Source organism: Cokeromyces recurvatus (genome assembly GCF_025118155.1).
Source record: "Cokeromyces recurvatus strain NRRL 2243 chromosome Unknown BX663scaffold_3, whole genome shotgun sequence".
NCBI classification, from domain to species: Eukaryota; Fungi; Mucoromycota; class Mucoromycetes; order Mucorales; family Mucoraceae; genus Cokeromyces; species Cokeromyces recurvatus.
Genome location: NW_026251389.1, coordinates 1,410,673 through 1,435,951, shown reverse-complemented (window position 1 = coordinate 1,435,951; position 25,279 = coordinate 1,410,673). Strand labels below are relative to the sequence as shown.

The following is a 25,279-nucleotide window of genomic DNA, read 5'->3' as shown; positions in this document are numbered from 1 at the left end:
AATAAAAGTAGTTAGTTTTTTAATCTTCATTTCAACTTCGTTCTTAAATTTCATTTGAATTACAGTCACAAGATGAATCAAGAAGAAGAACAACAACAGCAGCAGCAGCAGCAGCAAACCAATTCAAATGTTATTATGGACAATAGTATAGAAATTCAAGAACCTGCAAAGAAAAAATGAAGGTAGCCAACTCAACAGAGGTTGATACAAGTCATAGTCCTGAGGCAACTGTAAATGCTAAGAATATACTTGAAACTACAACATCTCCTTCTTCTTCCATTGGAACACCTGATGTAGCTAAAACCTTTAGTGTAGAACACATTTCTTCCCCTATTATTCAAGAGGCAATTACCATCAACTCTGAGGCAACTAACTCCAATGCTACTACTGTTACCAGAACTTCTATAGCAACCCCAACTGCTATTGACGCTAACTCCATTTCGTCTACGATTGCGTCTCTTTCTCCCACTCCTCCAACATCTAACACTGGTACTGAACAAAAGGAAACTTCAAAGAAAGATGAACAAACTGAGCAACATAATTTAGATGCCATCCATCAATTACAACAATTAAGTGCTGCACATACACAATTAGCTCAGGCTACTGTTGCTGCCTTGACAAGTGGTGGCAATTTTCCATTTTTAGCCAACTTTGAAAATTCAATCGCTGCTATGGCTGCTGCCGCCTCATCTTCAAATGATACTAGCAAGAACAATGCACTTCATCAACTTAATTCAACCCCTAATAGTCAGTCACCTCAACTTACACAGCATTCTCAAGCTGTACCACCTCCACCTCTTCAACCTCAAATTCAACAAGCTCCATCACAGCAACCTCAACAAGTGACTGATTTAAACCAGTTACAACAGTCAGAGCTTCTAAAACGTGAATTAATGAATCAAAAGGTATATACATATATAAAAAAGTAGAAGATTCAAAAAAAAAAATGAAGGGTATGCATAAACATGTAAATATTATTAGGTTAGAGCTGATAACAGAGAACGTAAAAAGCGTTGGAGGCAACAAAATGAGGAAAGAAGTAAGTATATTTTTTATTTAGAGAGAGCAATGAGTTTTGTCTATAACTTTTATATATATATATATATAGACAAAGATAATGACCTTCGTTGTCGTGTAAACAAAAGAGCACATAAATTATTTGGGAAAGAGGATAGTGAACATAAACAAAAATGGATTAAAGAAGAATTTTTGAAGCGTCAGCAAAAACGAAAAGATAAGGAGCGTAGAAAGGGTTTAGTAGATGATTCTTTAGGTGGTGGACATAACAATGGAAACCAGAGTAATAATAATCAACAGGCACAGGCGGCAGCAGCAGCAGCAGCAGCAGCAGCGGCTGCTGCAGTAGCAGCATTAAATAGTTCAAATCAAGGATTATTAGATCTTGCAGCATTAATGCAACATTTACAACCCCATATTCCAATTCCAAATTTAGCAGATGCTAATTATTTAACATTATTATGTAATAATCTTGGTATTCCTGCTGCTGCTCGTTCTTTAGTAAGCAATGTTGCCGCGGCAGCTACCCATAGTACAACCCCGGTAGAATCAACACCCAATACACCTTCAAATACAATGAATACTTCAACCTCACAACCAGAACAAAAAACAGTAGAGAATAGTCATGTTGATAGTGAAAACATACCAACAAGTACTGCTACTATGACTACTACATCATCTAATATTGAAGAAGAAAATAAAGAAGAACTTAAAGATAAAGGAGGTTTACATCCATTTCCATTCCAATTACTTGAAATATTACAACAATTACATCAATACCAGCCTCAGCAAGCCTCTTCAGATGCCACACCACAAGCAGAAACTTCATCTACACCTACACCTACGACAACAACAACAACAACAACAGCAACAGCAATAGCAACAACAGAAACAGAAACAACAACAACAACAACGACAACCAATACTAATACTAATACTAATACTACTAATGAATTTCAATTAGCTGAGCAACAACAGCAACAACAAACATTCCAAAATAATTTAGTTTTAGGAGATAGACCTGAAGAAAAATTAGCTGCTTTGTTAGCTACGACATTACAAGCAGCTACTGCAGCTGCAGCTGCAGCTGCTAATAACACAGTAAAAGAAGATCATGTTGTTTTACCCGAGATTAAACATGAAACTACTACAGAGAATAATACCACCGTAACAGAACACGATATTCAGCAACAGACACATGAATTTCTGCAAGCCAATAACAATAATACTGAATTTCCTATGGATGCTGTATTAACATTAATGCAATTGAATGCTGGTTGGAGACAGTGATATATATATATATCTTTATGTAATACTCACGCATGTTTTTTCCTGACACCAAAATAGAAACAGGGTTTTTTATTATTATTATTATTAAATAAATAAATGCATGTATATTTGTTATGTTAATGATAAAAAAAAAAAAAAGATAGTAAGTTTATTGTGATAAATCAACTGGAATACATATATAGGATAGAATGAATGACATATAATTTTGCTTCTTGTTTATTTTCTTATTACAAGAAGGACGTCTATTAAATATGATAAAGTATATATCTATACATTTATATGTAGCTTATTTTGAAACATTTTTTATTATATATAAAAATATATATATATTTTTTTTTATTTAGTTTCTTTTTTTTTTTTTTTTTTAAATATACATTTTATAGATGAGTATTCTACAACTTAATTACGATATACTTTTATGTATTGTAGAATATCTAAGTTCAAAAGAGTTTTCTCTACTGTCACAGTGCAATAAATACCTTTATCAATTGCAATTAATTGCAGATTCATCGGTTTGGAAAAAATATTGCCATCAAGACTTCTTTATTGATTATAATCATCCAGAACAAACGTACCGTCAACTCTATTTTCGATGTAAAAATGTCGTGAGGGGCCATCACCAACGTTTACCTTGTCATCATCTTTCTGACTTACCAAGGCCAAATACATTCGATTGTGCTACAAGAAGAACGTTTGTGGAACTTGTTCAATGTCAACATTGTTTTGTAGTAGGTATTGAGAACTTGTTTATCTGTTTATCGCCTCACTGCTATCAATTAGGTGAGTTGGACCAAAATATGTAAAGTCTTTTTTTTTTTCTTTAATTTTTTCTTTGTTATATTGTGAAAAAAAAAAAAAGTATGTGATCGTCATGCAAGACATCATACACGTTTAGCTCATAAAAACAAGCATCATCATGCATTATTTTATAAGCCAAATATGTCAGAATTATTTTGTCAACTATGTGTTGATTGGGTAAGTTTATTCATATCATTTGTATTTATATGAATATAGATATACATACATACATACAGACAGACATACCCTTTTTCTTTTTCAGTGTTACGTAAATAAATATCAATTCATTCGTTTTATAGATTGGAGGTCGTGAAGCAGATTTAGCTGAACAGTATCAAGCTCAATTGATAACGACTCTATATGCAAATCAACTCCATCATAATACAGGATCTACTACTTTATCATCACTTTTTGATGATTTACTAGCACTTAAAACAATTCGACAATACGAAAGACAGTTACGTTGGAAGGATACTCCACAACGTATCATGAATAACCCAGCGGGTTTTTGTTTCATTTCCTCGAGCTGGATGGCTGAATGGGAAATGTTTGTTGAAGGTTGGAAAACGAAACCTCCCATTCACGTACAAATCGATCAAACGTCCCTCTTAACTTCAATTGCTAGTCAGTTAAACACAAAGGGGGTTAATCTTTTTCATTTTAATTCTTTTGCAAATGTTATGATCATTTCCAATGATACTTGGGATTACTTATCAAAACATTATACTGTGAAAGGAAAGCAAATCACTGAAGGTGAAGTAAACAATTGAAAGAAAAGAGACATTATTATTTATTTTATTTTATTTTTTCGGTCTAACTGACTTTATATATATATATATATATGTATGTATTTATATGTTATTAATAGCTGATTTAAAACCTAAAAGATTATATCAAGGACTTATAAAACGTATTCACTTTTGGAAAAAAAGAGCTTTAAATATAAATGAACATAATAGCACCAAGAGTTTAATTAGCAGTTATGAAGAGCCCGATGAAGATGGGATTCATTCAAACCATCATTAATGCATTGACCTAGTTCTCTTTTTGTTTTCGACATATCTGTTACGAACAACAACAGGTTCACTCTCAATATTCATTGCCTTTAACCTCAAGACAGCTATAAATATGTATATCATGATTATCATTAGTATGAGGTGTTTATAAGAATCCAAAAAAAAAAAAAAAAAAAATGAAAAAATAAAAAAAAGATAGTACCTCGATCAAGAGCCAATTCAATCATACATCTTGTCCGAATAAAAGCCATTAACGGCCAAACTGATCTTTCACCATGTAGAATCCTGTTTACATAAATATGAATCCTTTTTTTTTTGTTTCTATTTTAAATGCTATATGCTTACCAATAAGCCAACGATTGATAAGAAGGATTCGAAAATAAGATATTAAAATCCTATAACAAATATCATTTGTGTTATTTAATGAAAAGTGAATAGAATAGGTACATATATAACTTACAGATAATGCAAGGTCAGGTAAAATATTTACGTTGCCAGATGTTTTTTCTTCTATTAAACAACGAAAGACTCGAGGCAAAAGATGAAGTTGATCAAACTATATACACGTATTGTAAATGAATGATAAGTTTGTTTATATATTTCTTATTTTTTTTTTAACCTGAGAAAGTCGATGCTTGAATTCCGAGGCAACAATATAGGCCAATTTATGAAAATAAGTTTCATGTTGTAAACTTTGTGGTTTTGAAATAAAAGGAATTGCATAAATACTAGCTTGAGATACAATAAAATGGCTCACATTAAAGAGTTCAGAAAGACGATAGAGAGGTGCTTCACTTTCTGCAGGTGAAGTCTCTGACCAATGATTCCATTTAACATCTATCAAACAATATACATATGGATACAAAATGATACATACATACAAACATACATATATTACCTGAAGGAATCCATTTAACAACTTTGCCGTTTTTATCTTTTGCCATTAGGTCACAGTTTCCAAATAATCCAACTGAGGCTGTAGAACAACAAGCTGCACTCCAAATCAATACATTAGGAGCTGTTAAATAATTTAACAATTGAGGTACTTCCTGCGTACGACTCGATGATACACTAATATTAAGAACTCGCTTAGATCTAGCAAAAGCTTCCTAATCAAGAGAAGAAGAAAAAAAAAACTAAGTTTATACATACTATATTCATTTATTTATTTACCTCGAATGTCAATTCACCGACATTGGACCTTACACATTCTTGCAACACTTTCATATCCATCAAATATCCTTTTTTTTTTTTTGCAAGTTAATATATGCATTTTTAATCGTTAATTATGCAATATTGTATCTTTTACCGTATTTCATAAATCGTGTTATTCGTCTCTTGAAATGTCTATTTTATTTTTTTTATTTTTTTAAAAAAAGGGTAAGAAATCAAATCATTTCTATTAAAGGCAATTCCAATTTTTACCCAGTTTGTCCCTTTTTTGAAAATGCAGTAAGATTTATGCCATCAGGTTGTAATATATGCTTTTTTTTTAAAAATAAATAAATAAATAAATATCATTAAGCGTATTATATAGTTTCACTTTAATATACATACTGGCAGTTCCTCATCTGTATGTATACATATTAAAGCAGCAATCATGGCACCAATAGCAGTGCCACTGATAATACGAGGTAAAAGATTCTGCTCATTTAAAGCTTTTACCACACCAATATGATACAATGCCAAAGCTGTACCGCCCTGAAGGACTAAAGCAGAACATCCAAAACTTTGACGAGCATCACTAAAGAACTTCATTTTGGCTTGTGCATCAAAATTAGGGGTTGCTTCAATAGTTTCAATATGTTGAACGACTTCATCCATATATTCTTCAATTAATCGCTTTGTTCTACAATATAAAAAGAGAGAGAGAGAGGAGAGTATAAAGAAGAAATTAAAAAAAGCTTATTCATTTGTTTTCCCCTTACCCTAAATATGAATGAGAAAATAACTTTCTATCAGAAATACCACCAAAATTTCTTAATAAGCCAGTCCTTAATAAAAAGGTCATATTATCAATGTCATTTGCTTTACGTGCATCTCTTAATAGCTTTAATCTTGCAGCAATCAATTTATAGTCATACACCTTTGAAGCTGGATCATCTACCCATTTATCATTTTCTAAATTAAATTTATAGATATAACAAAATCGTATTAGTTACGTTTATAATAATGATAAATTTATCTACACTTGCTTAAATATCTAATAGACAATGAAAAAGAAAAAAAGGTCAGTTTTTGTTTTGTTTTGTCTGTGACTCTATATTTATTTCTCTACTCTTACTTGTCCAAATTTCTTGCTCTTGTTTGCCATTCTTCAAATGTTTCAGCATTTTTTAAAAGATGCAACAATCGATTTTCTGGTTTATTATCTTTATATTTATTCCATTTTATCTGTAACAAAAAAAAAAAAAGGTATATTAATTTTTCTTTTTTTTTATGCGAACATAGAGCTTTTATCTAGAATCGTTACCATCCATGGTCTAATTAAATAATGATAAAAAACAAGCGTTGAACTATACATAAAATACAAGATAGGTGCAACAATATATTTTAAAGGATCTCGTAATGACTTGCTGATATTATTTACTAAACTATTCATTTGTATTGAAAAAAAGAAGAAGAAAATTGAAAGAAGAAGAAGAAGAAGAAGAAAAGAGAGAAAAGAAAAGATAAGTAAAGATGAAATAACACTATTTTCACATGTTAAAAAAAATGTGATTATGGCAAGATAAACTCTAGTGCGGGGTAAAAAAAAAAATCAAATCAATTTCGGTAGGTAAATAAAAATCTCAGCTCACTTTTGATCATCATTATCTTTGTAGTTTTGATTACCTCTTTTAATATGACCGAAAAAAAAAACAAAAACTACTATTTCCTTTTTCTTTTCTTCAGTTTATAGGCAAAGCAGAAAAATCAAAGACATCAAAAATCAAAAGTGACTATAATTATGTTTGAATGTTCCCTTTTTATCATAAAATTAGCACTAACAAAATTCTGAATTGGATACAAAAGTAGATAAAAATATCATTCATAAAAAAATATATATATATATACATATATATCACTACCGGCTGGTGTTATGACTGAAGGAATACATCTACATTCATCTTGAGGTAACAAAAATTACCTTAGAAAAAAAAAAAGAGTCCAAAGGAATATCTGTTCTAGAAATAAAGAAGAACTATCTGGAAGTAAGGAGCAAGAGGGAAAAGCAATTATAAAATACATAGTGTGAAAAATCAATTTGAGCAACACATGAATGTTTTCATCTTGGATTGTTAACATTAAAATTCTAGTGCTGTTATTGTCAGTTTGGTCAAACATAACCGTGATACTTCCTGTGTTACGCTATTATTCATGATTTTCATTCTGATATGGTTCTATCAGACAAAAAATTATAAATTACTAAACTGTTACATACTGGATATCGAAACAGGGCACCCATGTTCCTGAATTTACTTGGTTTATTTATTTTTTTTTAAAAAAAAAAATAGTACCGAAGAAATCTACTTTGGACAACTCTGTATCTTTGTATATAGGAGGAGAATATAGATAAACAGTTAGACATATTCATATTGATGCAGAAGAGCAAGAAGTCTATATTGAATTAATGAGAAAATAAGAATGCACATAATTTTTAAGCAAAGAAAAAGCCCTTGATGCTGTCTTCAACGTATAATAATGAATGCGTTTATATTTACTTTACTAGGTTTGTCCTTTATCATACTTGGGGAGAAGATGCTTGTTTTATCAACTTTATGCATTAATTCCCTTTATAACAAGTTGTAACCAGTTGATCATCACTCGATACTATTAAACAATAGTCTTGAATGCAATCAAAATCTACCTCTTTTATAAGCAATATCAGCAAAGCCTTTTATATTAAACACTGCTTTTCGAGGTTTTCTGTTTAAAATACAAAATTAGCTTATGAATTTATAAGTAAATTTTGTTATTAGTTGTATAAATAAATAGAAATAGTTTATAGTTTTCTTTAGACTCTAATATACAGAAAGTCATGAAAATAAAAAGATTTTTGCTAGCAAGTTATAACAACAATAAAAAAAGATATATTCTATTTTTTATTGAGATAATTTGGAAAATGCTTTTTGAATGACGGATCCAATCTTGACAGTCCTTTACCTGAAACTTTTCTGACTATTTTTCTTTTTTCAATTCTACTATTAATCATTATTTTATTCTTTACAAGAAAGATATTACATACTTTTAATTTAAGTTTTAACTAGTATTCTTCAATAGGACTCGAAAAAAAAAGTGGAGAGGGGAGGGGAGGAGTATGGTTGTAAAATAAAGCGGTGTAATAAAAATTATCATCATTTACCTGTAATGTGCAGGTATTTACTTTGTTTGGACTGCAACAGCATTTAATTGAAAAAAAAAAGTTTTCAATGAAAAGGGATTCCAGATATATAGTCAGTATTTGTTACAACTGTATCCTCAAATGGTGAATATTAGAAGAAGATTGTCCATTATTCATTTATATTAGATGCTTATAAATGAGGTCAGATTCAACTTATATATCAAAGAAATTATACTTGCTCTATTCATTGAATAACCGGCAAAGGTAGTCATACAAATTCAATAAGGCCATTACAGATATTATTATTTATGAGAAGAGTAACACAGTGAAAAAACCACGTTCAGATACCAAAAAGAAGTGGTTTCTAAAAAAGAGGAAGGTTTGAAAATGAATATAAATGATAGTATCAAGAGGACTCGGACAAAATGCTACTTGGAGTTTATCAGCAATACAATGAGATATCATTATTGATGAGTAGGGTATGCATGGCTATTATTTTATTAAGACGATATTCCTAATTCCTAGATGAGACTTTGACATGAGGTTGGTTAAACATTAGGAATAGGAATGCTTCTATTTACTTCCCTAATTTTTTTAATTCTTTAATTTTCAATAGGATATTTCTAGTTGAAGGTGAAGTATAATATGCACTATGAAAAGCTTACTTGAAAGATTTGAAATTTTACCAAGAAGACTACCATTTCCAATTATAAACAACGGGTCCATTATCCCATATCCTATTATTATTTAATTGCTGCCTTTGTAGATACAAGTACGTTTGCATTTTTATTTATTTATTTATTTATTACGCCTACTGTATAATCAAAAGTAATATTTTCATGAGAAATAGCTTTGTTTCTTATATATTATTTGTACGTTGATAAACTAACAATTAAAAGTAGAAAAAAGTAATAATGATAAAAAGAAAAAAAAAGCAAAGCTGGTAAAATAATAACATAGTATAAGGATGAATCCAATAATAAACTGTCATGAATCTATCTTTGTATACGTTTGTATATTTAATTAAAATAATACAATAATGATTATACTTGAAATACAAATAGGCTTTTTGTGAAAGTTTTTCAAATGATTAAAATAGAGATAGGAGAATTCTCCACTAATTACCTCTATCACTTCTTCTTTCTTCTCAAGAGGCGTTTTCATTTCTAAGCATTTATATTTAGTTCTATTAAAAGGACAAGCAATGAAATCTTATTGTAGTAGATAAACATACACAAAGAAGTATAATTGATATAAGACAGGTAATTTCATTTTCCTAAATGTGTGACAAATATAATCATTTTGCATCATTAAACTATGAAGCATAGATTCTTTTAGGAAGTCATTTTATTTGTTTTCATCATTTTATTATAATGAATAACTTTATTTCACAGATTTAAACCTAAAAAAAAAAAAAAAAAAAAAAAAAAAAAAAAAAAAGACAATTATTATTCGATCTTACATCACAAATTAACCCCAAAAGTTAAAATAGTATATTAAATTGAAGGAGAAAAAATAAATAAATATGTATATTACGTATTTATATATATTTTTTTTATTATAATTATTAATATTATTAGGACTATAAGGTAGAAACATGTATTATAATCATGTCTTCATCATATCTTTATTCACTTGTCTAATGTATAATACAATCTATACATACACGTGTCTTCTTTTTATATACGACTTACTCGACTAATTGAAATAAAATTCAATCATTATATTGAACATTTGGACCCTTAAAAATCTAAAAAAAAAAAAGATGTTTCCTTTACGTATTTTAAGGTACCCATATTTCGGAATTCTTTTATGAAATGTTTTTACTTCTATCATGTTCTATTGTACCTTGTAATCTATTTTATATAAAAGAGCGGGGAGGGAGCCAAATCCTCTCTCTCTCTCTCTTTTTATTTTTATTTTTATTTTTTTTAATTTTCAATCTTTGATTGTTTTATTAAACTACACGATATATAAAATGACGCGTCAATGCTTTGTATTATGTAAGTTAAGTTTAAAGGTTATATAGTGTTGAAGATGTTGACTTGTACAAAAATAAAAAGTAGGAAGTTATGATCGTAAAATATATCTGGAAAACGCTACACATCCATGTCCACGTTGTAAAAAGTTAGATACAGTTCAATTAACACGTTTTGAAAATGAATTAATTATATGTAACAAGAGAATTGGATTACCAAATAACATGAGTGTTCGATATGCTTGTAAATCGTGTAATTGGAAAAATGACAGTTTACCAGATAATAATGAAACTTCTTTACCCATTTATGATAAACTTCCTACTTTCATGGACTCTAATTTCAATCGAATAAATCCATTTTCTATTCCAACAAAAGTACCTCAGTAAATCAATTATCACAATACTCTTCTATTATTTATTTATTTATACATATGCCTCAAATCATTATTATTATTATATTCATTCTTATAGGACTTATTACACTTTATTTGTACATATTCTCTCCTTTATCCTTATAATTCATTTATTATCTATAAAGACTTTTCTATCTAGTACTTGTTAAAATAAACAATTTTATAACTTCATTTAGTAAACAATAATAATAATAATAAAAGACTCCATCTTATTAGTCTGGACCAGTCTCTTATCTTTATTATTTTCTCATTCTACGTTTAAATCTTGCGACTGCTTGTTCATCAGTTGCTTTCAAATTTTGATCTAGTCGTGGCCTAAACTTATTTACAGACTGCTTTTCGAAATTAGCAGGTATATTATCTAATGTCAAGAAATTAGAATAAGAGTACAACAAATCGTCTTTCTCTCTGTCTGTCTCTCTGTCTCTCTCTCTGCCTCTCTCTGTCTGTCTCTCTCTCTGCCTCTCTCTCTGCCTCTCTCTCTCTCTCTTCCCCTCTCTCTTTCTCTTTTCAATTGCTTACCTTGATACAATTTATTTTCTGTCTCGTTTTCTCGTTGACTCTCCTCAATCAATCTTCGCTTTGCTTTTTCAGTTTCTTCAATATTCTTTAAACGTGTACTAGAAATTAGTAGTGTGTTAATATCTCACAAATCAAAAATATCTTTTTCTTTCTTTACTCAATGCCAAGATCAACTTCAGGAATAGCTGTAAGCATTTGTGTTGATAGTTGAACGTTGCCTTCTTCTTCTTTCTTTTCAGTTTTTAATCTGTCAGGGATATGGTATAACTCTTCATAAATATCAACAAATCCTTTATCTCCATCTTCATCACCGTCTTCATCTTCATCATTAACTCCCTTTCCACCTCTTCTTTTCCTCATTTCATTTTCAATGTATTCCATCCTAAATCATGTATTGTAAGTTTATTGAAATGCATTTTTTTTTAATTCTTTTTCTTTCTTTTTTACATGTGCTTATCAACATCTAAAGTATTTGTGGCTGAAGCAAAGGCATCTAGTTTTAATTTTTTGGTTGCACTCGATCCTTCTTCATCTAACTTGGCTCTATATGCATCTGAATCTACTAAACCTCCAGTTTTTAAATTCCAACCATTTGCAGTCTCTGTCTTTCTTTTCTTCTTTTTCTGTTCTGCTCCTTTTAATAGTTTTTCTGCATCGATACCAGTATGTTTACGACGCATTTTTCGCAATTCTGCCAGTTCTTCAAGTGTTTCGCTATTAAATTTTTCTTTTATTAGATTATTTTATTTCTAAATACTAATGTATGTATATTTTACCTAATTTCTTGTATAGGCTCAGTCAGATTTTCTGCTTCATCATCAGAATCAATATTTTTCTTTCTATAATTCTTTGTTTTCTTTATAATAGCCATTTTATTTCAAATAATAGATATGTATATATGTATGTATAGAATGAGATCTGTTAAAGAAAAGCATAGTATAATGATTTGCATGTCAGTTTTTTTTTTTTTTTTTTTTTTTTTTTTTTTTTTTTTCCAGCAACTTTGTTTGAATAGTAAATACACCAATTAAAATTATCTATCCTTCAATGTGTTTTTAAAGTCAAGTTTTTGAATAATAAAAACATCTAATTAATTTAATTATAAATGATTGTTGCTAATAGATAGTAATCACCTCATATTGTCTTTTAATAATAAGGTTGTAAGTATATATATATATATATGCCATCAAGATGCGAACTACTTTACTCTATCAAAACCACTGTGTTTTTTTATTGCTTTAGAAAAAGAATTATTTACACCATTCGCTAAACAGAGCATATATTGAAGCTTATAGTTATTAGTTTGGGTAACAATCCAACTAAAATTTGTATGCTTGTAAAATCTTTTTTTTTTTTTGACTCTGGGCACGATAAGCTTATCATATACTATATTCATAAAATAAGTACTATTTAAAAAAAAAGTATTCTAAACATCAAAGAAATATTTAGTAATTTGTATCCGAGAAACGCGCGTAAACAAACTTGATATTGTTATGGTAGTAATGCAAAATAAAATGACGTCGTTAAGTTAAGCCTTCATATTCTTCATATTATTTTCTCTATAACAAAGCTTTTTATTTACTTTTTTCGAAAAAAAAAAAAAAAAAAAGTTCAGGAATAAAGAAAAGTCTTAATAGGGCAGGAACAACGGTAGCTTTGTTTTCTTTTGAGTTAAATTCAGTGGACCGTATTTATATTAAATCTAAAGTTATTTAGATTAAACAAAGAACTGGAGGAACGGATAAAACATTTGATGATGAGTTTGAAGAAAAGCTCGAAAGACTTAGATTGTAAACTAATATCTAAGCATGCAAAAGAATACAGTGATGCTACAAGAGATAACATTCATTGTTACACAGTATGATATTATTAATGTAAATCACTTAAATGGTGATAATCCCGGCTATCAATGAATATAAAAGAGCCATTGAAGCGTTAGAGAGAGAATCTAAAGAAAATTTAGTAAATATGTACATGTATGCATTTTTGGTAGTATATGTATTTGAATAAGAATTCAATGAACCATATACATAGAGAATAGATTACAAGTATAAACAATGACTTGGAGAAATTAAACTAGACTAGTATTGACTTGAAAGCTAAAGATAATATAAGCTAATAAATCAAATTTAATTTGATAGTTAGTAAAGAGTTATTTTAAACTTTAAGCTGATAGCTGCTGCTTTAATTTTAATCCTTTTTCAAACTATTGTTACTTTTCAACATGTACTAAAACTCTGTCTATTAAAGAAATACAACCCCACACACATTCCTCAATTTGTCTGATATGCAAAGGGTAATTTTAAAAGTAGTTTTTATATTATACCCATTGGATTTTAATAGTTATTATAAATGAAGAAAAAAAACTGTATAGATATATCCTTAAATTTGTATATATTTATATATACTTTTTCGTTTAAAAGTACATAAAAATATGCCAATTAAGAAAATCAGTTCATTATTATTCGACAAGTCTATTCATCAATAAGATTTTATACTTTATTAATGCTGGTTTTCACGATTTGACGCAGTAACAACTGTAATTGTAAAAAACAAAGGGAGAGAGAGAGAGAGAGTATAAACATTTATACTACACGTTTATTCTTGCGTGTATTTATAAGCTAAGTTAACCTCTATGATATTTTTATAACTGTTAGGGACAAAATATTATATCTATTTTAAATATACATTTATCAACAATTATAACCACATCGTCACAAGGTCTACTTGTCATCATAAGAAAGGCAAATTTTATTTTATTTTATTTCGTTTAATATGTATTTTTTTTTCTTTTCTTTCTTTTTCTTTTTTTTTTTTTTAGATAGCATGCATTTCTTCCTTTTCTTTTTTATTTAATAAATAATGTATGAAACTGAAGGTTCATCTATTGCAAGCAGTGGTTCTTCATATGGAGAGCAAAATTATATGGAACCTTTTATCAATCGGTGCTCAATATGTTTTGATTCACAGCTTGATTTATGTTTAGAATATTGCAGAGATCAATACTGTATAGAATGCTTTCAAAAGTAAAGACAAAAAAATAAAATAAATAAATGGATTGCTAACTTGTGTTAAAAAGATATGTAATTGAAGTTGTAAAGTCATCATGGGGCTTAAGTGTAACTCCTATCAGATGTCCTGTTTGTAATGCACTAATACCTAAACATGAATGGAGTCGATATGTACCTCGAAAAATTATAGAAATGTATGATAAATTCAATAAACCCTATCGCAGTTATACTAGAGCATGTCCACATTGTGAAACTGACATAACACCATGCATGTATAATCATAATACAACATTGATACAGCAACCTAGGTAAATATATAGATATACATATAAATATATACATATAAATATAAATATACATATACATATATACACATATACACATATACACACACACATATATATATATATATGTATTTATATACTTCAAATTTTTGTGATATATCATTACTTATCAAACGATCTTTTTAGTCGTTTATTCTGCGATTTAATGGAAACAATGCTAAATAATTGCCCTAAAGCTGAAAAACATAAAAATCAGCCAGAGCATATATCAATTAAAAGGTGGATACCTATTTATAAAAGACAGGATTGTTCAGATAATAAACTACTTGTACTTTATAAACACATCATGAAAGATGTATTGGAATTTGAAAAGAATCATAATAGTCATAGTAATCAAAACTATGCTTACAACATATCCCTTCAGTTTGTTAATTTCTGCGTAAAACCTGAAATTTGGAAACAGATACAATTTGCTCATATTAAGTTCTTTCCAGATATGATTTGGTAAAGGATACAACTTTCTTTTTATAATTACTTGTTTGTTTGGTTTTTTTTTAAAAAGAAAAGAAAAAAAAATTCGATTTATTATATAGCTCTCATTGTAAAGTACGTATTTGTCTACATTGTGGATATGATTCACATATTGGATTCAGCTGTGAAGAAAATATGAAAAAGATGTTATCAAATAAACATATGCCAAAAGATATCAAAGAAACAGTTCAATGGGAATTAAACAATAGGTATAAAAAATTTATATATGTTTGAATCTATCAATTCTTATTTAAATATACATGTATATTTTTTAGTCGACGATGTCCAAATTGTTCAATTATGATAAATAGGGACGAAGGGTGTAATAAAGTTGATTGTTCATATTGTGGATTTTGCTTTTGTTGGACATGTCGTTTATCTTGGGCAGAGGTTTGTAGATATATATATTTATTTATAGTGCCGTGTCTACATATGCTTATTTCACATTGTCATATTTATTTATTTAGGGATGTGGATTTTATAGATGCTTAAATGGAAAAGAAGAAGAAGAAGATAATGATGATATACTATCTTTTAAATATGAAGCATTTAAAGAAGAAAAAGTAAAAAAAAAAAAAAAAAAAAAAAAAAAAAAGAAAAAAAAAATAGTTATATTATATATGAATTTATTATACTCATACTTTCTATAATAACAGACTGAAATAGGTGTCCCAAATATAAAAAATATCGAGGCAAGACTTATCAATAATAATAGCCAATATGATCGTATGGATATGGATTAATTTGTTACTGCTTATAAATATTTGCTCATATATAAAAAAAAAAAATAAACAATTTATTTATTGCTCTTTTATGCAGTCTGTCTTGAAAAGAAAAAGAAAAAAAGTAAATACGCTTCTTAATGAACTCCTTCGTTTAACTACAATTATTGCTTTATAGCACAATGTTTATTATGTCAATGTCAGTCATAAAATAAAATAAATCACAACTATAGTAGTCCTGATAATGGTAAAAGTCGCTTAAGATAGTCTTACAGAGAACAAAAAAAAACCCAATATTTATTTATTTTATTTTTCTGATTACATCGCTATTTTCTAGGTCCTGCAAATAATCAATTTGATAGCAAATATTTGTCCGAGCACTTCGTTTTAACGATTGAAACTTTACAATATTGTGCTGACCTTACTTGGAGAAGACCAATATACCTAATATTATTTATCTTTAACTAAAAGAGAAAAAAAGCAGGAGTGAGTGATATCTTGTGTTTTGTACTGAAATATCTCAATAAACGACAAAATTATCGGGAAAACAAATGCACTAATTTATTACTTTAAAATTCACTTTTTTTTTTTTTTTTTTTTTTTTTTTTTTTTTTTTTTTTTTTTTTTTTTTTTTAGACAAACTGGGTCTTCTACAATTTTGCCACTTCTTTTTTCTTCTCTTTCCCTCCCCCCCTTTTTTTTTGTCGCATATTATCCTTCTGTTGTCATTCCTTTGCAGGCTGTCTTTTTTTCTTTTTAATATATACAAATAATTCTTTTTCATATGGTATCCATAAATAAAGCAACTATAATCGCAAAAGAAATTGACACTGCTCGCTGTAAAGGAAATTGGCAAGCAATTCCTGAATTAGCAAGACGTTATAAAAAGCATAACCCAAATGACAATGGTACATCTATATAGTGCATAAAAGAAAAAGAAAGAAGTTTAACTCTAATCTTATGAATATAGTACTCGAGCAATCCATTTTAGCTGAAGCTAATTTAAACAACATCATTCAAACCAGTCGTGGTGAATCTAAAGGAGAATTTGCTCAGGACTCGCCTAATTCTATTAGTTTAGCAACACGTGTTGACTCTAAATTATTGAAACCAGTTCAGCAACAACTCGCTGCTGCCATAAGTGATAAAAACTCAAGCTCAGAAGTCCAATTATATAAGCAGGTATAGTTGTATTCGAACACTGTATATATATAAATGTATATACGTATGTATTATTTAACATTCTTCTTTATTAGATGGCCAAAGTCATTCTTGCTCGATCTTATTTTGAAAGCGGCGACTATCAAAGAGCAATCGAAATAATCTATGAAACAGCATTTAAAAAGTCAGAAATAGCTGCAGGATATAGTTTTGTAATATATTTGCAATTTTTATCGATTAAGGGTAAGCATAATGAAAATATATATAGAAAAAAAAAAAGGAACAAGTTGATATGTATTCATATATCTTTTAAAAGGCATGACTTTGGATTTACTCGAAAAAAAAAAGGATGCAATTGAAGCTTATGAGCAATTGGCTTCTGTGGTAAATGAATCTTCAAGTTTAACTGATCGTGTGGCCGTTGATTGGGTAGAAGAAGGCCTTTACAGGGGAATTCTTCTTGCATTAAGCGATAGGTAAAATTTTTATTAGAAAGTATGGCATATATGAGTTAACCAGTATCATTGCATTAGTTATGAAACAATGAATACAGCTCAGACAATGAATTTGATTAGAATCTATCAAAAGACTTGCTTATCACAACCAAATACATGGCGTACTTATAAACGTATCGTCATTGTCAAGTATTCTCTTAAATATATTTCCACTTTGTATCGTCAAGGTCAATATCAACCTCCTATTGAATTTACAGAAACAGAGGAAGGGAAACAAACAAAAGGGTAAAAATTAGTAAAAAAAAAAAAAAAAAATCGATAAGATTTATCGTCAGGTATATTAAATACCTTCTATAGAGACGAATTTGATGATGCAAAGAGAATATTTGATCATCAGTCATTTAGTATTGAAATTATGCAGCTTCATACTACATATGAAAAACTTGTTTATGCAATTGCTTATTTTCCACGATCAGGACAGCTCAATTCACTTGTATTAGATTTTGTAAATAGATTAGCTGAGGATTTAGAAATTGTAGGAAGTTCAGAAAGTGAAATAAGAGGATTTATAGAAGTATTGAATCGAGCAGCACTTAGAACATTCAATTCACCTTGTATCATGCGTCATTTATTTCATAGTTTATATCAATTAGGTGATTATGAAGAGGCACAACATGCCCTTCATACTTATCTTTATCTGGTTGGATTGGAATCGAAAGCTTTAATAGATATGAAATCTACAACAAATGCAGTAGCTTCAGATGCCTTTGGGTACTTGACACCTGTCCCTATTACGGATGAAAAAGAAGAATTGGCATTAGAAAAGGGTGCAAAAAAATTAGATGGACCTGAACGTAGTCAGGAAAAAGAATCAATCCAAGATCAAATTAACGTACTCTTAGCAGCTGTCAAAATGTATTCTCAAGAATTATTAAAAGGCCCTGATGCAGTCCATATGGCCGAATTGGCAGAGCATGTCTATTCTGCGGCAAATCATGAAGAAGATACGGAATTTATCCAATTAGGTGCTCAAATCTATTTAGCTTTAGGTGTAGCATTTGGATTTTTAGCAAATCAAAGTAATGTATCTACAAAAATTAGTTCCCTTCTTTTTTTTTTCTTAACAATTTGTTTTCGTTATTATAGCTGTGGAATCTGACTATCGTCCTAAATTCCATGAGAAGGCACTAAAATCATTAAAAAAATCATTAGCTATGGATGACCAAAATTGGAAAACTTATTATCAGACTGCCCTTCAGCTTGCAGAAATGCGAGATATATTCCAAGCTATACAAATGATCACTCGTTCACTTAATCTTAACGCAAAACATGTACCTTCATGGCACCTATTAGCATTACTATGTTCTTGTCCAGTGAAAGGTGATTTAAAACAATCACTTAAAATTATCGAAGTTGCTTTAGCAGAAGCCTCTCCTGCATCAGTTTATAAGGAGGGTTGGGTTGATTATACCGATGAGGTTGCATACTATCTTACGCTACATATGACACAAATCTTGCTTATTGATCATATTAATGGCCCTGAAGCAGCTATATCAGCACAGGAAGCTCTTTTTCAAATCTTTGGTAAGATTGTTGTACCCGAGTTAATTCCAGAATCAACAAGTTCCAGTATGTTACATGAAGCAATTTCAAATGGAAATAATCGATATGGTATGGTATTATCAGGATCTTTGGGTAATATGAGTATGAATGAAATAAACAGTAATGGTAATGGAACTGCTTCAAACCATCCTGATGTAAAGAATGGACGAGATCGTAGTGCAAGTAACGCAAGTAACACAAGCAACAATTCAGCCGTAAAAATAAGGCAGTATCAAATTGGCAGCCGTGCACGATCATTTTCTTCTTTCACGGGTCGTAAACTCCATTTGGCAGAGATGTTTAGTTCAAATCGTTTGGATAGATCAGATATTAATAGTATTAGTTCACTTCCAAATTTAAGTCATACAAAAAACCACGCAAGTAAATTAGGCTTATTAGATCCCAAGAATTTGATACGTAAACATAAAAAAGAACCAGTTGCTGAAGAAAGAAATACATTAGGTAAAATAAAAAAAAAATTATTTTATGACAAGCTTTTGCTAAACTTTAATTTGATGCAGGTATTACAGGCGGGATAGAAAAAAATGGTTCCTTAACTTCTATTCTTAGTACAGCTCCTTCTATAATGAGTAATCATACATTATTGCAGTCTACAATTGTCCTTACTCGACCTACACTTCATGCAAGACTACAGCACCAACGTTCCTGTAAGATGTTATGCGATCTATGGCTACTTTCGGCGGAAACTTATTTAAGATTAGGTAAATTAGACGAAGCCCTGAAAGCTGTTACAGAGGCAGAAAATATAGACTGGACAACACATTCAGGTGTTTGGTGTCTATTGGGACGTATTTACTTGGCTAAAAATATGTCTGATAAAGCTATCAAAGCCTTCCAAAAGGGTCTAGTTACTAAGCCTAACGATATTGATTGTCGTATTTGGTTAGCAAAGACTTATATAGAAATGGGACATCTTGAAGTAGCAGAAAGTCTTTTACAAGCTGTAACTCAAGGAAATGGCTGGGATTGTCCTACAGCATGGTAAAATTTAATAGGAAGAAGAAAAAAATAAAAGAGGGCATAGAAATATTTACTAATTTTATTTTATTTTATTTTTTTTATTTTATAGGTTTTATCTTAGTGAAATTTATAAGCAAACAGATAGATTAAGTAAGACAAAAGATTGTCTGTTTTACGCTCTAGAATTAGAAAATACGTCTCCTATTAGACCTTTTTCAATTTTACCTCGATTTATTTAGAACTTCTGCATCCTTCTTTCTTGTAACTTTACGTATATACATGTGTATATTAAAAAAAAAAATAACATAATAATAGTCATACATGTACAATCCAGTCATATTTTATAATACCATTTATTTTATTTTTCAAAGTAAAAAATGATTTTTTTTTCTTTGTAGTTTATAACTTAGACTCTTCCCCTTCCTGTTGTAGTTTAGTTTGTTTTTATACTCCAATACATAATTGAAATGTACTAATTTATGAAACATATGAACTTTTTTTTTTTAATAAATATAATGGGTTTGTTCGTGCAAATATATACAAATGTAAATAATAATTAGAATAGATAGAGAGAACAATATTATTGACACTTCTATGCTTCAAACCAGAGTGGGCACACACGATATGTTCCACTGCTGCCATCAATAAAATAGTATAAGTTTTGTAGTATGGGTTTTATGGCGTTGCAAGAGGAGTGCTTCGTTTTCAGTCTTTTTGCAGTTAGCCCAGAACACACGACAAACATATATAAGACACTGGAAGTTATTCAAACTTAAGAACGTAGACAAGTCAACTACGGAACGAGGAACCTTGACTCTCTCTACTTCCAACATAGTATATATATGATTTAAATTCTAATGACATCAAATAAAAGGTAACAGAAAATCCATTAACTTGTACACCAAAGGAACTATCAAGTTTGTAAAAGTCCAAGGTATCTTTTGCCAGAATTAAAATACGTAACAAATCCAGAGCTAAATCATGGACATTTCTGCCGCATCTCTTCACTTCACCATGGCCAAGATTATGGTCAAAGCTCATTTGCTTGGTACGAGTGATAGTTGCATCTAGTCGATAATCTGTTTCATCATCCGTCTTATTTGTCCATCTCAGGAGTGTTTCCCTTTCAGGATCAGAAATAATTGCTGAAAGAATCGGATCAACATAGGTATTGTAAAGTTCTGATTCTGATAAACTTGACAAGTCTTTAATGTCATGAGAAGGGATTTTCTGCAGCCTGTCAAAAAAAAAAAAAAATACGTGAGTAAATAAGGATGTCTAGGCATATTTCGGTTATATACAAATTGTTTACAGCCTTGATCACTCTTGCAATATGGTATTCCTGTTCTTTAGCTAATATCGTTAGTTGGATGGAAGCATTATCACGGCTCAGTTTCTTCTTATCCACCTTGTTAATAATTCTTGTGACCTTCATAAGAACTTCTTCTTCCTTCTCCTCTTGTGTTACGACGTTCTTGTCAAGCTTGCTCTTTAAAGCAACATAAAGTGAATCTAGCTCGGATATGGGAAATATGCTCAAAAGTTGGCGGCTGTGTTGCTGTAGCTTCAACAACAAGCTATTTGTGAGAGCTAGTATTTCATGGAGATGTGTTTCAATTTTTAGAAGACTTTTAGAGGATAATTTATGTGCTCCTTGTTTGTACTTGGTGAAAGAGCTGTAAACGTTTTGGCGTTGATTGGTTTCAAATTGGGCGAATGTTCAAGTTCTCATTAACAACAAGAGCATCAGTATCGGGAATCACCAGCCCAAGAACAGCGCAAGCCCCAAAATTACCTTCATCACTATCATTGTTGTCAGTTTTGGGAATATCAGAGACAAGAGAGCTAGTTTGATTTAGATTTTCATTCATAGGGATTGACTCCGCAGTTGCTACAATATTGAACTGATCTATAACAGCATTTCCTATTGTAAACCGATCCTTCTTGCATTTACGTTCGTTCCAGAACATGTTGCATTCTTCCAACTTTTTCCAAGTGTTATATTCTTGTAAAAGATGAGGACAGTCTTGAAGATGAGTTGTAATGATAGTTCTATACCTAGAAGTTGTGTAATGTCTGTCTATGAAACCAAAGTGCTCTGCAAAAGTTCGCGCTGACACAGTCTCTTCGTTATCAATACACCATTGAACATCATTGCTTATTCTTCTTTTTGTTCTCATGTCGGAATAAATGCTAAAAAAGATAAAAATAAAATAAAAAAATAAAAATAAAAACGGTTGAAAGAAAAAAAGTTTCCTCACAAATATATAAGGCTCATAAGGCACAGCAATTAACACTAATTGCATAATGAAGAGGGTGAGCAAAAAGGAGAGAGAGAGAAAAAAAGTGATATATACAGGCCAATCAAAGGGGCTAAGAACTATACATCTACAATTAAGCATCGTATCTCGCGGTGAATATGGCTATGTTTAATGGAGATAGTAGCTATCTTTTGGTATACTTTTGTGTCAATCGTTAGATTATCTGTCACTATATACATGTCTCTGTGCATTAGTGATAAGAGTATTTTTTTTTTGCATACATTGGTGGATGGAATAAGTTCTATAATAAGAAGGTGAGACATGCTATTAAAGCATTACTTATTCCAAAACCGTTTTTTTTTTTTGGAATAAGTTACAGTGCTAAATTGAGTGATGTCAAAGCGAACTTTGGTGGTAGCAAAAGTGAAAAATGGACTTTATAAAAAGCAAAATTAGTTCATTGGAAAACGAAATTTGGGGTGGGGGGCGCTATATTACCATTTATACTAAATTAACATATGTGGTACAACTAAATATTATTGACTGATCAAACCAATATATACATTAATCATAGTTGTTCCTTTGATTAATACAATAAACTCATCTTAATTTATTATATACGCTAATATGTCTTATTTCAAGTTAAGCTTGTTTGTATTAACAACCATTTATATTTGATTTGATAGCTGAGTTGTAATTATGGTTAGTGGGACCTGAGATTCAGTTTTATAACTGTATAAGCACTATATTTATATGTAAATATTTGATTTTTATTTTGTATATAATGTACTGATATTATTAGATTACTATGCTTATTTTATTATATCATGTGCAAATACAATAAAGCACGTTACATGAAACGTTTTATAATTATTTACTCATTATAATAAGGATAAGATTAATATATTCTAGATGCTCCTTAATAACCACTTTCCGCGATAAGGAGATAATATCCTTTGAAATGCTTATAACTGTCCAACATATTCAAAGCAATAACAACAAAATTATGACCCACCGTCTTCTTTGCCTTTGATTCTTCTGTAACTTTTCTTTCTTTTGTGGCTTTCTTCATAGATCATTCTAATCTTGATTTTCATTCTGCTTCACGAAGAGAATGTTCCAAAAATAGTTGACGTTTTCGTTCCTATTTTAGACTAAAATACAACAGATCTAGCTCTCCCTATGAATCAAGCCGTGGCGCAACTTAAATTTGTATAAAAAGCAGACTCATTGATGAAACCATAATTACTTTAGTAAACTGTATCTATTGTCGTAAGATTAATTACCCAGTCAAGGCGTTTTGTGATACTAGATGCAATTCTGTCATTGAGTTTCAAAGTGCAAATTCTTTATCGATACGATACACTCTTTGGTCTTAAAGTTATATATAGCGGTCTTGGCAATATTTTCAAGTCTATAAACTGCGTTGTACAAAGACTCTCTACTGCTTTACTTACTGTAACTCTGCAACCATCACCATACTACTTTTTTTTATGAGAACACTCTTTATATTTCTTGTCTAGAACCTTTTCGCAACCGACTTTCTTTTTCTCTTTTTTGTTGAACAAGATATTTATTAGCTTGGTTATTTATTATCGCCTCTTAATTCTTTTTTAAACTAATTATAGGCAATATATTTTGGAGTATTCATTTCTTTGCTGCCTAAAGAATTTTATATTGATTCTGGTAGACTAGTTGAAAGAAGTAGTTCTTCTTTGCATATTACTATGTCTCGGATAATCCCGTTTATTGGGACTTTTGACTATAGCAGTTTTTTTTGTCCTCTTTTAGTATTTTTTTTTTTCAAATCCAAGTCCAAATACACGTCAAAGTCAGTAATGTTACCAAGTGAGGATTGCTCGTTGTCGACATCCATATCAACTGGTTCATTGCCGTTTTCCTCAAAAGGCTTTATTAAGTACATCTTATTGAATAAACTTAGGGTTTATTTTTCGTTATAAGGATATGTATGATGCTCTGCAATCTTATTTTTTATGTGTGTTTGTGTAGTTTATTATTTCCGGAAATAGTGTATATATCCAGTAATATTTTATTTTATTTTTCTGGATTTGGTATAATTTCTTATTTTTGTCCGTAATGAGAATAATGAATATAATAAACTCAAATAATGCATACAAATATAAAAATGATCGGAAACATATGCTTATCATTGAAAATATAGTCTTCCTTTATATATGATCTTATAATCTGTATAGTGATGTCCATAAATTGAAAAAAAAGGTCTCTTTTGTATAGTGACGATAATACTCTATAAATCCTTGAAGAGAATTAACATTGTGTTACATTTAGGCATGTGTTGTAATTTGCCATATTTATTGGTATAAAAATATAAAGTTCCTATTATGTACAAAATAATTTTATGATTTAGACTATAATATCCAAATGTAGTTCTTCTTCTTCTAATAATAATAATAGATTTATTTTTAAATTCTTTCTATTTAAGAAATTATATATTGTTTATTTCTATTTTTTTTTTTTTTTTTTTTTTTTTTTTTTTTTTTTGCTTTTATACACAAGTTCATTAATTGCATGTTGTACAAATGTAACGTTGATAGTTAAAACAAATACTTTAATTTGAATCTCCATTTCAAGAAGGCAGTAAGTTCAAATGAATTAGGCATATCCAATTATATTGTTTCTGGTTAAATTCTTTTTGCTTTCTTCCTTTCTATTGTTTTCTTTCTTTTCTTTCTTTCTTTATTAATCTCTCCTTTCCTTTAAAGATTATGTCACCAACTTTGCCAACGACAGAAGAAGTTTTAACATCTATATCAACATTCCCTTTATCGACTGTTTCTTCTCCAGCTTCAAGTAATACAACAACATCATATTTTCATTTAGCACTGCGTCAAGCTAATGCTTCTTTTAGTAGTAATGAGCCTTCAACATGCA

The 25,279-nt window shown here is 29.7% G+C and overlaps 8 protein-coding genes across 8 annotated transcripts; 5 read left to right on the top strand and 3 right to left on the bottom strand.

The window, feature by feature from the left end:
- The first annotated feature begins 29 nt into the window (after window positions 1-29).
- Window positions 30-2,411, top strand: BX663DRAFT_497671 (uncharacterized protein). The gene is made up of 5 exons (XM_051525946.1): window positions 30-145; window positions 172-905; window positions 982-1,039; window positions 1,109-1,639; window positions 1,982-2,411. The coding sequence occupies exons 1-5, from the start codon at window positions 73-75 to the stop codon at window positions 2,305-2,307; spliced, it is 1,722 nt and encodes a 573-aa protein (XP_051386799.1). The 5' UTR covers window positions 30-72; the 3' UTR covers window positions 2,308-2,411.
- An 835-nt stretch (window positions 2,412-3,246) lies between these two features.
- Window positions 3,247-3,982, top strand: BX663DRAFT_483493 (uncharacterized protein; the record flags this gene model as incomplete). The annotated part of the gene is made up of 3 exons (XM_051524499.1): window positions 3,247-3,282; window positions 3,405-3,863; window positions 3,974-3,982. 3 exons carry the CDS (start codon window positions 3,247-3,249, stop codon window positions 3,980-3,982), a joined length of 504 nt encoding a protein of 167 aa, XP_051386798.1.
- BX663DRAFT_206044 (acyl transferase/acyl hydrolase/lysophospholipase) lies at window positions 3,898-6,266 on the bottom strand. The gene is made up of 11 exons (XM_051521761.1): window positions 6,050-6,266; window positions 5,679-5,970; window positions 5,547-5,605; window positions 5,431-5,468; window positions 5,295-5,362; window positions 5,020-5,230; window positions 4,741-4,958; window positions 4,582-4,677; window positions 4,467-4,516; window positions 4,324-4,406; window positions 3,898-4,225 (listed from the first exon to the last, which is right to left on the bottom strand). Exons 1-11 carry the CDS (start codon window positions 6,130-6,132, stop codon window positions 4,128-4,130), a joined length of 1,296 nt encoding a protein of 431 aa, XP_051386797.1. The 5' UTR covers window positions 6,133-6,266; the 3' UTR covers window positions 3,898-4,127.
- Window positions 6,267-10,522: 4,256 nt separating this feature from the next.
- BX663DRAFT_419666 (uncharacterized protein) lies at window positions 10,523-10,729 on the top strand (the record flags this gene model as incomplete). Its single annotated transcript, XM_051522390.1, has 1 exon — window positions 10,523-10,729. A coding segment is annotated over one exon (207 nt), but the record flags the coding sequence as incomplete, so codon positions are not given.
- A 229-nt stretch (window positions 10,730-10,958) lies between these two features.
- On the bottom strand, window positions 10,959-12,338 carry BX663DRAFT_497654 (hepatocellular carcinoma-associated antigen 59-domain-containing protein). The gene is made up of 5 exons (XM_051525945.1): window positions 12,135-12,338; window positions 11,806-12,072; window positions 11,516-11,740; window positions 11,359-11,456; window positions 10,959-11,197 (listed from the first exon to the last, which is right to left on the bottom strand). Exons 1-5 carry the CDS (start codon window positions 12,227-12,229, stop codon window positions 11,076-11,078), a joined length of 807 nt encoding a protein of 268 aa, XP_051386795.1. The 5' UTR covers window positions 12,230-12,338; the 3' UTR covers window positions 10,959-11,075.
- Window positions 12,339-14,166: 1,828 nt separating this feature from the next.
- Window positions 14,167-16,030, top strand: BX663DRAFT_497651 (uncharacterized protein). The gene is made up of 7 exons (XM_051525944.1): window positions 14,167-14,384; window positions 14,438-14,677; window positions 14,840-15,157; window positions 15,247-15,393; window positions 15,460-15,574; window positions 15,652-15,747; window positions 15,841-16,030. Exons 1-7 carry the CDS (start codon window positions 14,221-14,223, stop codon window positions 15,925-15,927), a joined length of 1,167 nt encoding a protein of 388 aa, XP_051386794.1. The 5' UTR covers window positions 14,167-14,220; the 3' UTR covers window positions 15,928-16,030.
- A 660-nt stretch (window positions 16,031-16,690) lies between these two features.
- Window positions 16,691-20,344, top strand: BX663DRAFT_548947 (uncharacterized protein; the record flags this gene model as incomplete). The annotated part of the gene is made up of 9 exons (XM_051531117.1): window positions 16,691-16,814; window positions 16,877-17,088; window positions 17,163-17,310; window positions 17,384-17,543; window positions 17,601-17,807; window positions 17,880-18,601; window positions 18,669-19,586; window positions 19,646-20,126; window positions 20,215-20,344. 9 exons carry the CDS (start codon window positions 16,691-16,693, stop codon window positions 20,342-20,344), a joined length of 3,102 nt encoding a protein of 1,033 aa, XP_051386793.1.
- A 402-nt stretch (window positions 20,345-20,746) lies between these two features.
- Window positions 20,747-22,617, bottom strand: BX663DRAFT_483489 (uncharacterized protein; the record flags this gene model as incomplete). Its single annotated transcript, XM_051524498.1, has 5 exons — window positions 20,747-20,959; window positions 21,000-21,342; window positions 21,407-21,695; window positions 21,901-22,298; window positions 22,487-22,617. 5 exons carry the CDS (start codon window positions 22,615-22,617, stop codon window positions 20,747-20,749), a joined length of 1,374 nt encoding a protein of 457 aa, XP_051386792.1.
- Between the last annotated feature and the right edge of the window lie 2,662 nt (window positions 22,618-25,279).

Coding starts and splice junctions, on each gene's coding strand:
- BX663DRAFT_497671 (XM_051525946.1), top strand. CDS start 73: ATGAATCAAGAAGAAGAACAACAACAGCAGCAGCAGCAGCAGCAAACC. Junction 1,040..1,108: donor GCAACAAAATGAGGAAAGAA/GTAAGTATATTT, acceptor ATATATATATAG/ACAAAGATAATGACCTTCGT. Junction 1,640..1,981: donor ACAAAAAACAGTAGAGAATA/GTCATGTTGATA, acceptor AATTTCAATTAG/CTGAGCAACAACAGCAACAA.
- BX663DRAFT_206044 (XM_051521761.1), bottom strand. CDS start 6,132: ATGACCTTTTTATTAAGGACTGGCTTATTAAGAAATTTTGGTGGTATT. Junction 4,959..5,019: donor TGTTAAATGGATTCCTTCAG/GTAATATATGTA, acceptor ATTGTTTGATAG/ATGTTAAATGGAATCATTGG. Junction 4,678..4,740: donor TCAAGCATCGACTTTCTCAG/GTTAAAAAAAAA, acceptor ACGTGTATATAG/TTTGATCAACTTCATCTTTT.
- BX663DRAFT_497654 (XM_051525945.1), bottom strand. CDS start 12,229: ATGGCTATTATAAAGAAAACAAAGAATTATAGAAAGAAAAATATTGAT. Junction 12,073..12,134: donor GAGCCTATACAAGAAATTAG/GTAAAATATACA, acceptor AAAATTTAATAG/CGAAACACTTGAAGAACTGG. Junction 11,198..11,358: donor AGAAAATAAATTGTATCAAG/GTAAGCAATTGA, acceptor TCTTGACATTAG/ATAATATACCTGCTAATTTC.
- BX663DRAFT_497651 (XM_051525944.1), top strand. CDS start 14,221: ATGTATGAAACTGAAGGTTCATCTATTGCAAGCAGTGGTTCTTCATAT. Junction 15,158..15,246: donor TTCTTTCCAGATATGATTTG/GTAAAGGATACA, acceptor TTTATTATATAG/CTCTCATTGTAAAGTACGTA. Junction 15,394..15,459: donor CAATGGGAATTAAACAATAG/GTATAAAAAATT, acceptor TATATTTTTTAG/TCGACGATGTCCAAATTGTT.